Source organism: Lottia gigantea, assembly GCF_000327385.1.
Source record: "Lottia gigantea unplaced genomic scaffold LOTGIsca_10, whole genome shotgun sequence".
Taxonomy (NCBI): domain Eukaryota; kingdom Metazoa; phylum Mollusca; class Gastropoda; family Lottiidae; genus Lottia; species Lottia gigantea.
Genome location: NW_008706747.1, coordinates 2322521 through 2334666, shown reverse-complemented (window position 1 = coordinate 2334666; position 12146 = coordinate 2322521). Strand labels below are relative to the sequence as shown.

Sequence of the window (12146 nt, the reverse complement as noted above, 5' to 3'; positions counted from 1 at the left end):
GNTGGGCAATGCGGCAAAACGAACCCACCGTTTAAAAAACACTTATATAATCCCTTTAAGGTGCTGATAGTGAATCGTGTCCGCATCATTTACGGGCGCGAACGTCGTGTATGCGTTTTTCCATTTTCTACTGCACCGAAAACCTTACAACGTTTTTTTCGCCATCTTTATAATAATTCTTTTTTTTCTTTTTTTTTTTTTGGTCAGTTCCCTTTTCAGTTACGTTGGCTATAATTAAGGCCAGGTGTGAACAGCAATCAAAGTTAAGTCAATGAGTAAACATTCATCGCTTTGCACGTGCTTTGACCTCATTATGTGATAACAACCCAAAGGCATTCGTCAAAATTTGACATTTTAGGGCACATTTTTATTATATATTTTTCTCTCGCTTATTTGTCCATTTTTGAATGCAAATAGTTAAAAGAAATTGCAAAATTGAAATACCTTGTGAAAAATAAGTATTTAAGTTTGATAATTACAAAGTCGTAAAACTGTGAAAAAAAATCGACGGGTGAGAAAATCCAAAGGCGTTTTTATTTAAAGCGACATACACATCTAAATATTCACATGATACCGGTAAAATCCGCATACCCGAAAGCAGTTTAATTAAAATTAATCCAAACTTTCGTTCCGTTTTTTATTAGCTTTAATTTTTGATTTAGCCACATCCGTTAGAGTCTAAAGACGGGCCTCTTAAACATTCATCAAAATAACCTTTTGACCTAAGCCTGCTTAAACCAATCAAATTCCTTCATGCTCACAAAGCGCCAGCGCTGAAGAAGGGCAGAAATTGGATTTGTTTATTAGACTTGACGGAAAGCTTATAAACAAAGCAACGTCACTTCCGTCTGCAAGGTATATTGAATGGTAGGCGAACCGGAAATCAAATTTTTCTGTAAAGGGATAGGCTTAGTGGAAATTGCACTCTTTCTGCTGGTAAAACAAGTGGACTATATGCCTAAAGGTGTTGCAGAATGACAAAATAAGCATACACTGCCCTAAACGAATCCCCTTTATTGTCAGTCAAAGATGGTTGAGTCCAAACTATTACACCGGCGATTCAAGTTGATTTTTGGGGAAGAACGGTAGTAATGAACACTAAACTAGACCAGCTGCTATAGTTTCTAATACCAGATTCTACCCAATTCTCTAATGGACTGTTCCTATCTATTATTTCCTTAAGTTGTAAGAAATTTCAAAAATCCTTTGATAAAAAACAAATCAAAAATCTTACTTCGTGATAGTAAGCAAAATGTCAACAACGAAAACAACCGACGAATCAAAATCAAGGAATTGCTGTGATGAGTTTGACGGTCTATTAACACCTTTGGTAAATTCCTTTTTTCGAACGCCTGTGATTCAGCTTTACCTACGTGCAAACCAAGTAGAGACCATGTGATTTCAACGACAAATCAGTTAACTCAGCAATAAGTATTCAGTTCGTGAATTTGAGCCAGAGCGTGTACGATTAACTTGTGCTTGCAACAAAAATTTTGTGATTTGGTTGAATTTGATTCATTGAGAACAGTTAGAATAAAACCCCCTAGATGACAACTAAAGACGTATTCTTACAATCTCGTGCAGCGGATATCGTGAACGTAGTCGACGACGATGACGATGATGATGATGGCGAAGATGATAAAAATGGTGAACATACGAAGGATTTACATCTTCCCTGTTTGCTTGATAGCGTTCACACGGAAAGTGTTACAGATTTGTGTTCTCCGCAAATGTTTTTGGATGACCCTTATTACAGTTCACAGAATTTGTCCAATAACTGGGTACGTAATGAATGAATGAATGACAACTGCATGACTCTGTATGGACTAAACCATTGGATGACCTAAAAAGAATGAATGAATGAATGATAACTGTCGTAATGAATGAATGAATGATCCTTAGGACATATTCGTTCCCAGCCCGTCTCAATGATGACCCAGAGTTATTTAGTTATCTTTTTATTCACAGCTTTTTATTCACGGCTTTTATTGCTGTAAACAACAAAGAAGTTAACTATATTAGGTTCAGGAACCGCCTTAAGGTGCGAATAGGCGAGGCTCGGTGTCTTATACCTTGACTGCAATAGCTCCTACTCTTGTATCATGAAAGTTTGTAAATGCAGTGATTTGGTTGGATTGAACGCTAACGAATACAGCCAATCAGGTGCCTTGACAGAAAGTCTGCAAACACTAAGTCATCATGTTTACAACCTGTCTGTGGCTCCGATTGGCTTTATTGGCTGGCGTACAAACCAATCAAATCGCTGCATTCTGCGATACAAGATAAGTGGCTAATGCATTCAAGGTGTGAGATGATTGAATTTCATCACGTAGGCCCTATACCGAGAACCTCAACAGTTGGAAATTGAAAAGAGTAGGCTAATGTCGCCTCATTTCGCACTGCTTGGCGTTGTCTGTCAACAGAGCCGTATTAGGTGCAAAAAAGCAGGTCATTTACTTGAATTTGGTAATTTTTTGTCAAAGACTATTTTTTTTTTTTTGGCTTCCAGAATGCTCCAGAAGAACCAACAGTTCCAATTTCCCTGATAGTCGCAGACGAAAGGAACTGTGCACGATTAGAGAAAGTTATCGGCCCTTGCTTGGTGGATCACGTGCTACACTCGTGCACGTACGACGAGGCCTACGATATGTGCTGTAAGACGGCGTATTATATGATATGGTTTTATCTTGGACGTCCGATTGATCATGGTATACTTGCCCACACTACTTCTATTAGGTCAGTAATGTTTCTAGAATATTGGTTCTCCAAGGGCAGTGCGAGTTCGTTTCCAAGCAACCCTTGCATCAATACGTCGATATTCTAATTTATGTACGTTAGATTATGTTTCGACCAACGTGATACCTGAAAGGCAGCACGAGTCTGTTTATATACAACCCTTGCACCAATACGTCTAGTTTATACGTTAGACTGTTTCGACAATCGTGATACCTCAAAGGCAGTACGAGTTCGTTTCAAAGCAACCCTTGCATCAATACGTCGATATTCTAGTTTATGTACGTTAGACTATGTTTCGACAATGACACCTAAGTTGAAATTTCCTATAATTTATATACGGCTCGGAATTTCTTCTTTACGGTTCTATTTCTTTTTTTTTTCAGATATGCCTCTAAAACTAGCAGGAATACGATATTAGTCGGAGTCACCCCTTCCCAACTCTCTGGTAAGTTGTTTTATGGATTGTTTGGGATTCGGTGCGGTGTGCGGTGCGTGATCATCGATACAGTAGAAAATAGAAGTCACGAATCGTGTCCGTCACTTTTTTCGTTTGTGTCTATTTGCGGCTTAAGTCATGAAATAATATCGTCGGATTTTTATCCTGGTTTCCTAACGTTTGGATCGACAATAGGCTTAGATCCTCGAGTGCTACAGGCTATACACGCCAAAGATGCCATAGCAGCTAGAAATCAAAAAGGAAAACTTGTCTTCCATTGTACACAGAATCATTTTTTCTCTTTTATAAGCTTGTTGAGATCCGTTGTATTTTATTTGCAACACTTACTAAAAGACTCCGGAATCATAATTTGTCGAGACTTACCCAATGTTTCTATTCCAAGAATGAAATATTTTTTGTAGATGATTTGGGTTTACATGGTTTAGCGGAGATAGTGGTTGAACCGATAACTAAACCTTATATCTTTACTAAATACAGAAGATGGGCATCACTTACTATAAAAGGTGCGGTTTTAGATTTTTTTTGGAAAACTCAGTCGCAAGCATGTCCGTAGTTCGTTCAAAGTCTCATTGGTGGATGGGGTTAGCTCAAATCTGTCGAGGGTGGTGGCCTTTATATTACTAATAAAGATGGGTCTCCTTATTTTCATTTATGAAAATGCAAATGCCAATACTTATATGAATAGTATTTAGAGTTGTTCTTATGACTTGGAAAAATACCAGTTTGTCTCACATGTCCATAATTAATTCATAATTAGCTAAATTAGAAGAGAATCACCAGCAGATTTACAATGAGTGACCGATCAAGAAAGGTCAAAAAGTCCTTTTTTTTGTATCCCGGCTGTACATACATGAACATTTATGATTGGTTAAAACTCTTAATTATATGCAATAAGAACATAATGATATGACTAAGAATACATAATAATTCATCGGAAACACCTAAAATCAAATAGTTTGCTTAATTTGACTCTAAAAAATAAGGAAACCAATCTTTAATCGTCAAAATCTTCGACCTTTAGTTACAGACGAAAAGAGACAATCCCAAAAAATGAATATTACCCCCATTGAGCAGAGGATGGGTTTGACTAAAATGTTCACCATTATTTTTGCAGATGAGAAACCGTTAAAACCCCTTAAAATAGACAAGATACCGGAAGCTACGTCATCAAACATGGCGACCAACATATCTCCAGATATCCTAAATAACAACACTACTATTGAACTACCGATTGTTACCACGAAGCCTATCGAATGCATCAGTAATATTAGGTACGTATATTCACACCACAGACAATGCGGTTTGGTCGATAAGTCGATTTGGTTTTCTTCGGTCTCCAATATAATCTAACAAGTTGTCTATCACCGTCCCGTTCTAATGACGTTATTTTAACCAGTCAAAGTGGTCAGCTAGATAAGAATGACGATGTTTGAATTTCGACTGAACATTGTAATCTAACAAGTTTCCTACCACCGTCCCGTTCTAATGAAGTTATTTTAACCAGTCAAAGTGGTCAGCCAGATAAAAATGACGATTCTTCCACTGAATCTTGTAATCTAACAAGATACCTCCACCATCCAGGCCACGTATTCTCGAAACGATCTCAGCGCTAGGATGTCCTAGGTTCTTGCAACGTATTCTCGAAACAATCTTAGCTCTAGGATGTCCTATGTTCTTATCTTCTAACATTGAATCTAGGACATCCTAGCGCTAAGATCGTTTCAAGAATATGTGGCCTTATCTTCTAACATTGAATCTAGGACATCCTAGCGCTAAGATCGTTTCAAGAATATGTGGCCTTATCTTCTAACATTGAATCTAGGACATCCTAGCGCTAAGATCGTTTCAAGAATATGTGGCCTTATCTTCTAACATTGAATCTAGGACATCCTAGCGCTAAGATCGTTTCAAGAATATGTGCGGCTTTATCTTCTAACATTGAATCTAGGACATCCTAGCGCTAAGATCGTTTCGAGAATACGTGGCCTTATCTTCTAACATTGATTCTAGGACATCCTAGCACTCAGATCGTTTCGAGAATACGTGGCCTTATCTTCTAACATTGATTCTAGGACATCCTAGCACTCAGATCGTTTCGAGAATACGTGGCCTGTTCTTATGACGTCATTTGTAACCAATCAAAGCTTATTACTGTCTTGTATGACGCGTTTCTTGATAGCAAACTAAGGGAATAAAAATCCAATTCACTTCCAAATTTAATTTCAGTAACGTGACCAATTCGTTCGTTCCTCCTACTTTGGAGAAAAAAACTAGTAGAACGAACATGGTACCGCCATCCAAGCCCGATAACCGACCACGGAGCAGATCGAGTACCAAAACAAGTTCTTCTACTCCTCCAGAATCTCCCAAATTTCCCAAGAATTGTATGGCGGCTGATCATACCATTAAAGAGAAGATGCGAAGGTAGGATTCCATTTAATATACCAAATACCCAATATTAGCTATGTGGACTCTCTGAAAATCGACATCTCAGTCACTTATTGGCATCGGGTGTACCGGAAGAGTAAACACTTTCTGCTTTGCTCGTGACACCCTCGTTAGAACTAACTATCGAATTGGACTGAAGTTAAAGCTTCTAGGTTTCAGAATGGCTTCGAGAGAGCTTTGGAAAAGAGTCATCGCTCTATCTCTTTACGTAATTTTCGTAAAACTTACTATTCTGTAGGTTGCAAAGCAGTAAGACGTAAAACTCCATTTCATTTCAGAGAAAGAATCAAAGACAGTTGTGATCAGTTGAGGGTTTTGTTGCCATATATCAGGGGAAGAAAAACAGACATGGCGTCCATCTTGGAAATGACTGTAGATTATCTGAAGCTAATCACATCGTCACTTCCGCCTGATTTCCAATCCCAGGTAATCTTTGACCTTCGACCTTCACCTTGGTTTGACCTTGACCCTGTTGTGTTGCAACAGTGAAGACTGCCATACAAAGCTTTAGGGGACACGACGCTGAAATGTTTCAAGGCAGAAGCGTAGCCTAATGGAGGCACATGAGGCAAATCTGCTGTAAGCTCATAGATGCTCTCTAAATAAATTTACCAAAATATTGTCCAAATGACCTCGTTCAAAGTTGACCAAATGAGTATTTAAAAACAGCTCTTCTTTAGCCCCATCGCATTTTGTATTGTAGATTATCGCCATGATGACTGCAGGGACGTTAGTCGAGCCTCACTCCAAATCAGACTCGACTTCTCGTTCGTCAACTTCGTCATCAACATCATCACGTAAAAACAGTCGTTCTAAAGATCCGCCATCTCCCTCCCTCAGTAAAGTTACCTCTTCTAGTGACATCGGGTAAGTGTTTCATTATTCAATGCAGTGGTGCATGAAATGTCTCCTCATTGTTCACTGCATGATGTTGCATGTTTTCGAAAGCCTATTCTGGTGCAGAAAAGCAACAGGTTACTCATCGACACTACCTCTTAATAAAGTGGGAGGTCTGCTAGGGTTTTGCTTACGGAATCGTCCGAATGTCATTGCTCGACTGTAATCCATTCCTTGAATTCTTCATTCCAGTGTCGAGTCCACGGCCAAGATGGTTGACATAGAAACCGACATCAATGGAAATCTGACCGAAATGAACAGGACCATGCCACTTCCGGAATCCAGTCCAGGGTCTTTTTCTAATCTGAAACGTACCGACTCCATCGACGTCACCGACGCTATGCCCGCCAAAAGAATGTTGATGTCTTCCGGTCCTGCGCAATCGAGTATGTTGTATATAACATCTGATGACAATAGGAAGGAGTGTGGTATCACATTAGGTTTGTGGGATATTTTTAGTTTTATTTACATTTTCAAAGCACCATGTTTTATTACCTTTTCCGCTTTCTGAGAAGGCATTGCACGTTAAAGATCCATCGACAGTCGGAAATCGAAAAAGAGTAGGTCAATGCTGCTCTTCCCTCATTGCACACTGCATGACGTTGCTCGTCCTCATACAGGTGTAGAACAGAATGACATAAAACTCCATTTCATGTCGTACTTGGTTTTGTTGTTAAGATAATCGCAGAAAAGTTAAAACTCCTCTTAAATGACCTTCGATATAGGTGCTTACTATGACGTCGGGGTTGAAATAAAAAAGGGAAAATCTAGATATGCAGTTATCTCCCTTATTTTGATATGTAATAATATGTTAAGTGAGACGAGGCTATCTTTGCACAAAATATATGTCAGTCTTGTATACTTTCAATTACCGAGTGGTGCAAACGACCCACCGCGAAAGTTACGCAAGCGCTCTGCAACAGCTTTACGGAAATTGCCGAGGATTGTCGAATGTAGATAGTGTTCAGATCTGCATAAATAAACCTGTCCGACTATAGTACATGAATATTTTTTTTCAGATAACGCCCACGATGATGTGTTTCAAAACCACATTCAGCCGATACGTGTACCTCAATCACACTGGACCGACATGTACTCCATGTCCGGTTACCCACAACTCGCTGGTCCGGCTGGCTCTAGAATGACAGCACGTGATCGAGACAGCTATGGGATGTTTATGGATTCTTATTACCATTACTATACTGGACAGCAGTCGTCTGGGTACGGAGGGAACCCATTATCAGAATACGTCAACCCGAACGCAGTGCTACCCATGACTTACACTCGAATACCCGAAAATTCCCGCGCTTATGACGACAATGACCGGTTTACCGGAAGTTCGCAAGTTGATGACGTTTATTCGATGTCCTCTGCTACGAATCCAACGTAGATGACTCGATGGGTCGATTTTAGCCTGAATATTTTAATGGCGAGGGCAAAATTGTGTCTATTTTTATTTTATTATGAGGTCATAATGTAAGCCACATTGCATCGCCTATTGAGTTGATTCTTCGAGGCTGTGCGAGTCAGACAGACATATGACCTTTGCCTCATATTTTTGTCACTTATTTGATTGGTTGAAAATTCAGTTCTCAACCAATTAAATTCTGCGATACAACCGAAATGTTCGAATACTTCCCAAATACCCAATAACAATTAGCTTAATTCGATAAAGGCGTAAGTAACATATGAGTTTGTGGTCTTAATTGAAAAGAATATCAGCGTTATCAAGGGTTATATATATCATCTCACTCGTACACCGTTGAGGAATCACAAAGCATATTTTTGTATTAACCGTTCTCTCGCAAAAATGATATCGTAGGTCTAATTTATGACATTTTTTGGTGAAGTGAGTTTTGGTTTTTGTGATCGGAATGGATAGTAAGTTTATTTGCCAGACCCCTTATGTGATTTTTGTTATATTTTCGACTTTCCGAACATGGTACTTGATGGTTCTATATACCAAGTATCGATTGATTTGTCTTATTTAATTTTTGTTTATGACGTCAGTGATATATGAGGGCTCTGCCGGAAGTGGTACGCTGAATGTGAAATATAAAATATTATCACGTGGCATTATACTTTAAGTGCCACTTCCGGTTTTATTACTTCCGTTGACGTCATATTAATTACTTAATTTTATAATTGCTCTGTTATTCTTTAATTCCGTCTTATTAAGTTTGGTTATTTTTGTTGATTTTTCTCGTGGGCCATTTTTTATTGTTTTAGTGGTATATTTTCAACACAGATTTTGTGATTTGTTACGTCATAATTATGTCTATATGAAGCCACGTCGGCACCCTATGTCTTTGTATGTGAAAAAAAAAATGAAAAATATGTCCTTGTTGAATCGACTATTGTTTTGTTTTGCTTTTTAAAGTGAGATGTTGGTTATATCCATCCATTGCGTTGGTTATATCCATCCATTACGGTGTGTAAAATCTCAAAATAGCCTATTGCCTCCGAACTCGAGATACGTCTTTCTTGGTCATGCTAGTTCCGGTGGCCTTGGTCTAAAACAGAAGTTTGGAATTAATATATACTTTACTTCAGAAATAAACTTAATTCCTATGATATCCGGTGTTATTTTATGAAAATAAGTTGGAATTATGCTATTTTCGTACAGTACTTAACTGTACTTCTGATGACTATTTACATATATATTCACGATTAAAATCAACCCACCAAAATGGCGCAACTGTCCCTTTAACAACAACTTGTCAACAGCATGAGATGCACTTGTTTCTTCATTTAAGATCGGGTGTAGAATTGCCCAAATAGTTTCTCAAGTCACTGACAGTAGATTTAAACAGTTTGCACGGTATTGTGGGTAATTTTAATTGTTTATATGCCTGGTAACGATGGCAACCACCAAATGAATAATAATAATTCCCGCCTTCTCGACCAGTGATCCACAGGACATCTATTGGAGGAACGTCGTCTGCTGTTTCGGGATTCTGAAAATAAACAGATTTCACAGATTACCGACAATGGTTTGGTCCGCAGCAATTTTGCAGGCAGGAAATATTGTCATATTGTGGTCTGTAATAGTCCCTTAAAATGAGTTACTCCCCTTCCATTTAAATACATGTAGAGTTGATTTTGAATCCCCTTGAAGACATGAACATTGTCATATTGTGGTCTGGAATAGTCTCTTGTTAACAAGAGTTACTTCCCTTCTACCATATAAAGTGGCTTTCTCTTGCCGACAGTTGTAGAGATTGGATTGTTCCAAATCCGATGATTTCGACTCGGATGCCAATGTCAACATCTTATTCCTGACAAGTCTGCTAATAAATGTCAAAAGATATCACAATTTCGCTAACAAATGTCAAGTAATGCCAATAAATGTCAAATACTGCTAATAACTGTACCTGTATGGTTTTCATTAAGCTCTCCACTTTATTATTATCAAGGCCCTGCGATACTAGTGGTCTAATTAGTATATCGATAGGGACATTATGGATTTCTTCTATATTTCCGGCTTGTATAGTTTTATCTGGTCCCAATTCCGCGTCGTCCTTCATTATCGGTCTTTGAAGTCAGTTGATCGGAGTTTTACGTCCCTTAGCCTCCAACATGTATATATATAACTTATCTGAAATAAAAAAAAATATTCGAAAAGAGTAGATCCGATTTAGTTGGCACTGAATAGGATATCACTACTTTTGATCAATATACTATATGGGTCTTTGTTTTGAAAAGGCTTTGTTATATTAACCCAAAGCCAAGCGCACTAAACCGGTGTACGGCTAGTCATTTGGATATATCATAACGTGCCTTGATGTTTGTTGACACTGTGGAGTGTATCAATGAAACTCATCAATATACTATAAGAGTCTTTGTATAGTATAGGCCCAAAAAAAAATATTCAGTACTCACTACATAAGATTAGTGAATCCTCCCTGAGATTCCAAAGCATTCCCCAAATACGTTCTGTCAAAATTTTGTGAGTGAAATTTGCAATATCATAACAGCGTTTTATTATATAAGCTAAAAATAGTTTTTTTTGTCTTGTAAATCGAGTCTTGATTATTTAGTAGTCTAAATTATCAAGACACAGTCCAGACGAAACTTTACAATGAAATCTACTACTCTACTACTTTTTGCAGAATATTGTAACACTGCTTATCATTCTCGTTTCATCAAAGTCTAGGCGTTTCATTGCTTGTGGACTCTCAAGAGGCTTGAAGATGAATTGCTTTCAATAGCCCCACCCCATCATATTATTAGAAAGAATTTCAGTGACTTAGCATTGTTTTATTACGATTAAGAATCGATGTGTGCATCCAAATCAAGAATATAGATCGTAGCCTTATAATAAGACAACCTAGAGGGTGTAAACTTAATAGACCAAATACATTTTTATGCCCAAATCAATAGTGATACTATGAAAATTTTGTATTAAAATGACTATAAATTACAACTTGCTAATTAGAAAAAAAAAATTTTTTTTTTAATAATTAAAGTCCAACTGCCCTCTTTAAAAATTTGACAGTTTTTTCGCGGAAAGGAATCCCACAAAATGATAACAACAATTCGTCGAAATGTAAATCGAAAGTACAAAATTCAACGTTTGTTTAAGTCTTTTCTTTTTAGAGGGGATATACATTCCACGAATTCCTTTCAATTCACAGACGCACGTTTAATTACTTGGTAGCAGACAAAGAAAATTATCGACCAAATACCTAGAAAAACAAAATAAAGATTTTAAATTAAAATGGACATATGTCTAATTAATTACACTTTGAAAAAATCAATCAAGGTTCGCTAATGAGTGCCATTTGCAATAATTTTTGTGCAAGCTCGAACAGATTGGCCTTACACTTCAAAGACGCCGACATTCTAGTGCATTGTGGGATTGTATGACATCACCAAGCTTCATTTACATATCGCCATTGATCGCCATTTTGCTCGTTCGCGACTTTGGACTGAATATTGTGTTGAATCTAACTGAAATCCAGGGCCATCCGTCCGTTTTTCACACATATTATCTTATCAATTTGTTCTGAAACTAAACCCAAAAGGAACGGGCCGGCGTAAGTAGCATTTTTTCCTCTTAATCCGTCATTTATTATGCAACGAAATAAATGGCTGCAGCACTGCAAATCTATGATCAGACAATGTACTTTTATTAGCTTTAGAAAAACGATCGAGTTGCCGAAATTGGGTCAGAGATGAGGGATTAGAATTTGCTAGTGCATGTACTTTTGATTTCCCGATAAATGCACACCCGGTCCTTTGTTATTGACGTTTTTGCAAATGTCAAAAGTGAAGCCAATTTCCATTTTGTTTCATTTCTTGTGTTGTATTTTTGATTGCGTCTGTATGCAGGCCTAATTTTAATAAGCTTCTATTGGATGCGAAAAAAGATAGATGAAAACAGTTTACACAATAAATTTTGGCACATCAACCGTCCAGACATCCAGACAAGATAATCATAACTCTATTTTTGTCTGCTACAACCTTTATTTTCTATCTCTCTTTCAACCATTTTTGTCTGACCTAAATTTGCACTGGTTGTCTGGTTTCGTTCATCATCCATTAATTAAAACCTGGAAATATTTCTTCAGACTGAACTAAAACTGTGATCAAATGAAGGATATTT

General features: G+C 37.6%; 2 protein-coding genes across 2 annotated transcripts; one reads left to right on the top strand and one right to left on the bottom strand.

The window, feature by feature from the left end:
• Positions 1–1547: 1547 nt before the first annotated feature.
• On the top strand, positions 1548–8086 carry LOTGIDRAFT_229988 (hypothetical protein; the record flags this gene model as incomplete). Its single annotated transcript, XM_009046171.1, has 10 exons — positions 1548–1781; positions 2510–2736; positions 3120–3181; positions 3595–3696; positions 4308–4464; positions 5420–5617; positions 5920–6067; positions 6345–6508; positions 6731–6978; positions 7558–8086. 10 exons carry the CDS (start codon positions 1548–1550, stop codon positions 7926–7928), a joined length of 1911 nt encoding a protein of 636 aa, XP_009044419.1. The 3' UTR covers positions 7929–8086.
• A 5-nt stretch (positions 8087–8091) lies between these two features.
• On the bottom strand, positions 8092–10101 carry LOTGIDRAFT_205973 (hypothetical protein). The gene is made up of 3 exons (XM_009046170.1): positions 9913–10101; positions 9224–9495; positions 8092–9051 (listed from the first exon to the last, which is right to left on the bottom strand). The coding sequence occupies exons 1-2, from the start codon at positions 10063–10065 to the stop codon at positions 9286–9288; spliced, it is 363 nt and encodes a 120-aa protein (XP_009044418.1). The 5' UTR covers positions 10066–10101; the 3' UTR covers positions 8092–9051; positions 9224–9285.
• Between the last annotated feature and the right edge of the window lie 2045 nt (positions 10102–12146).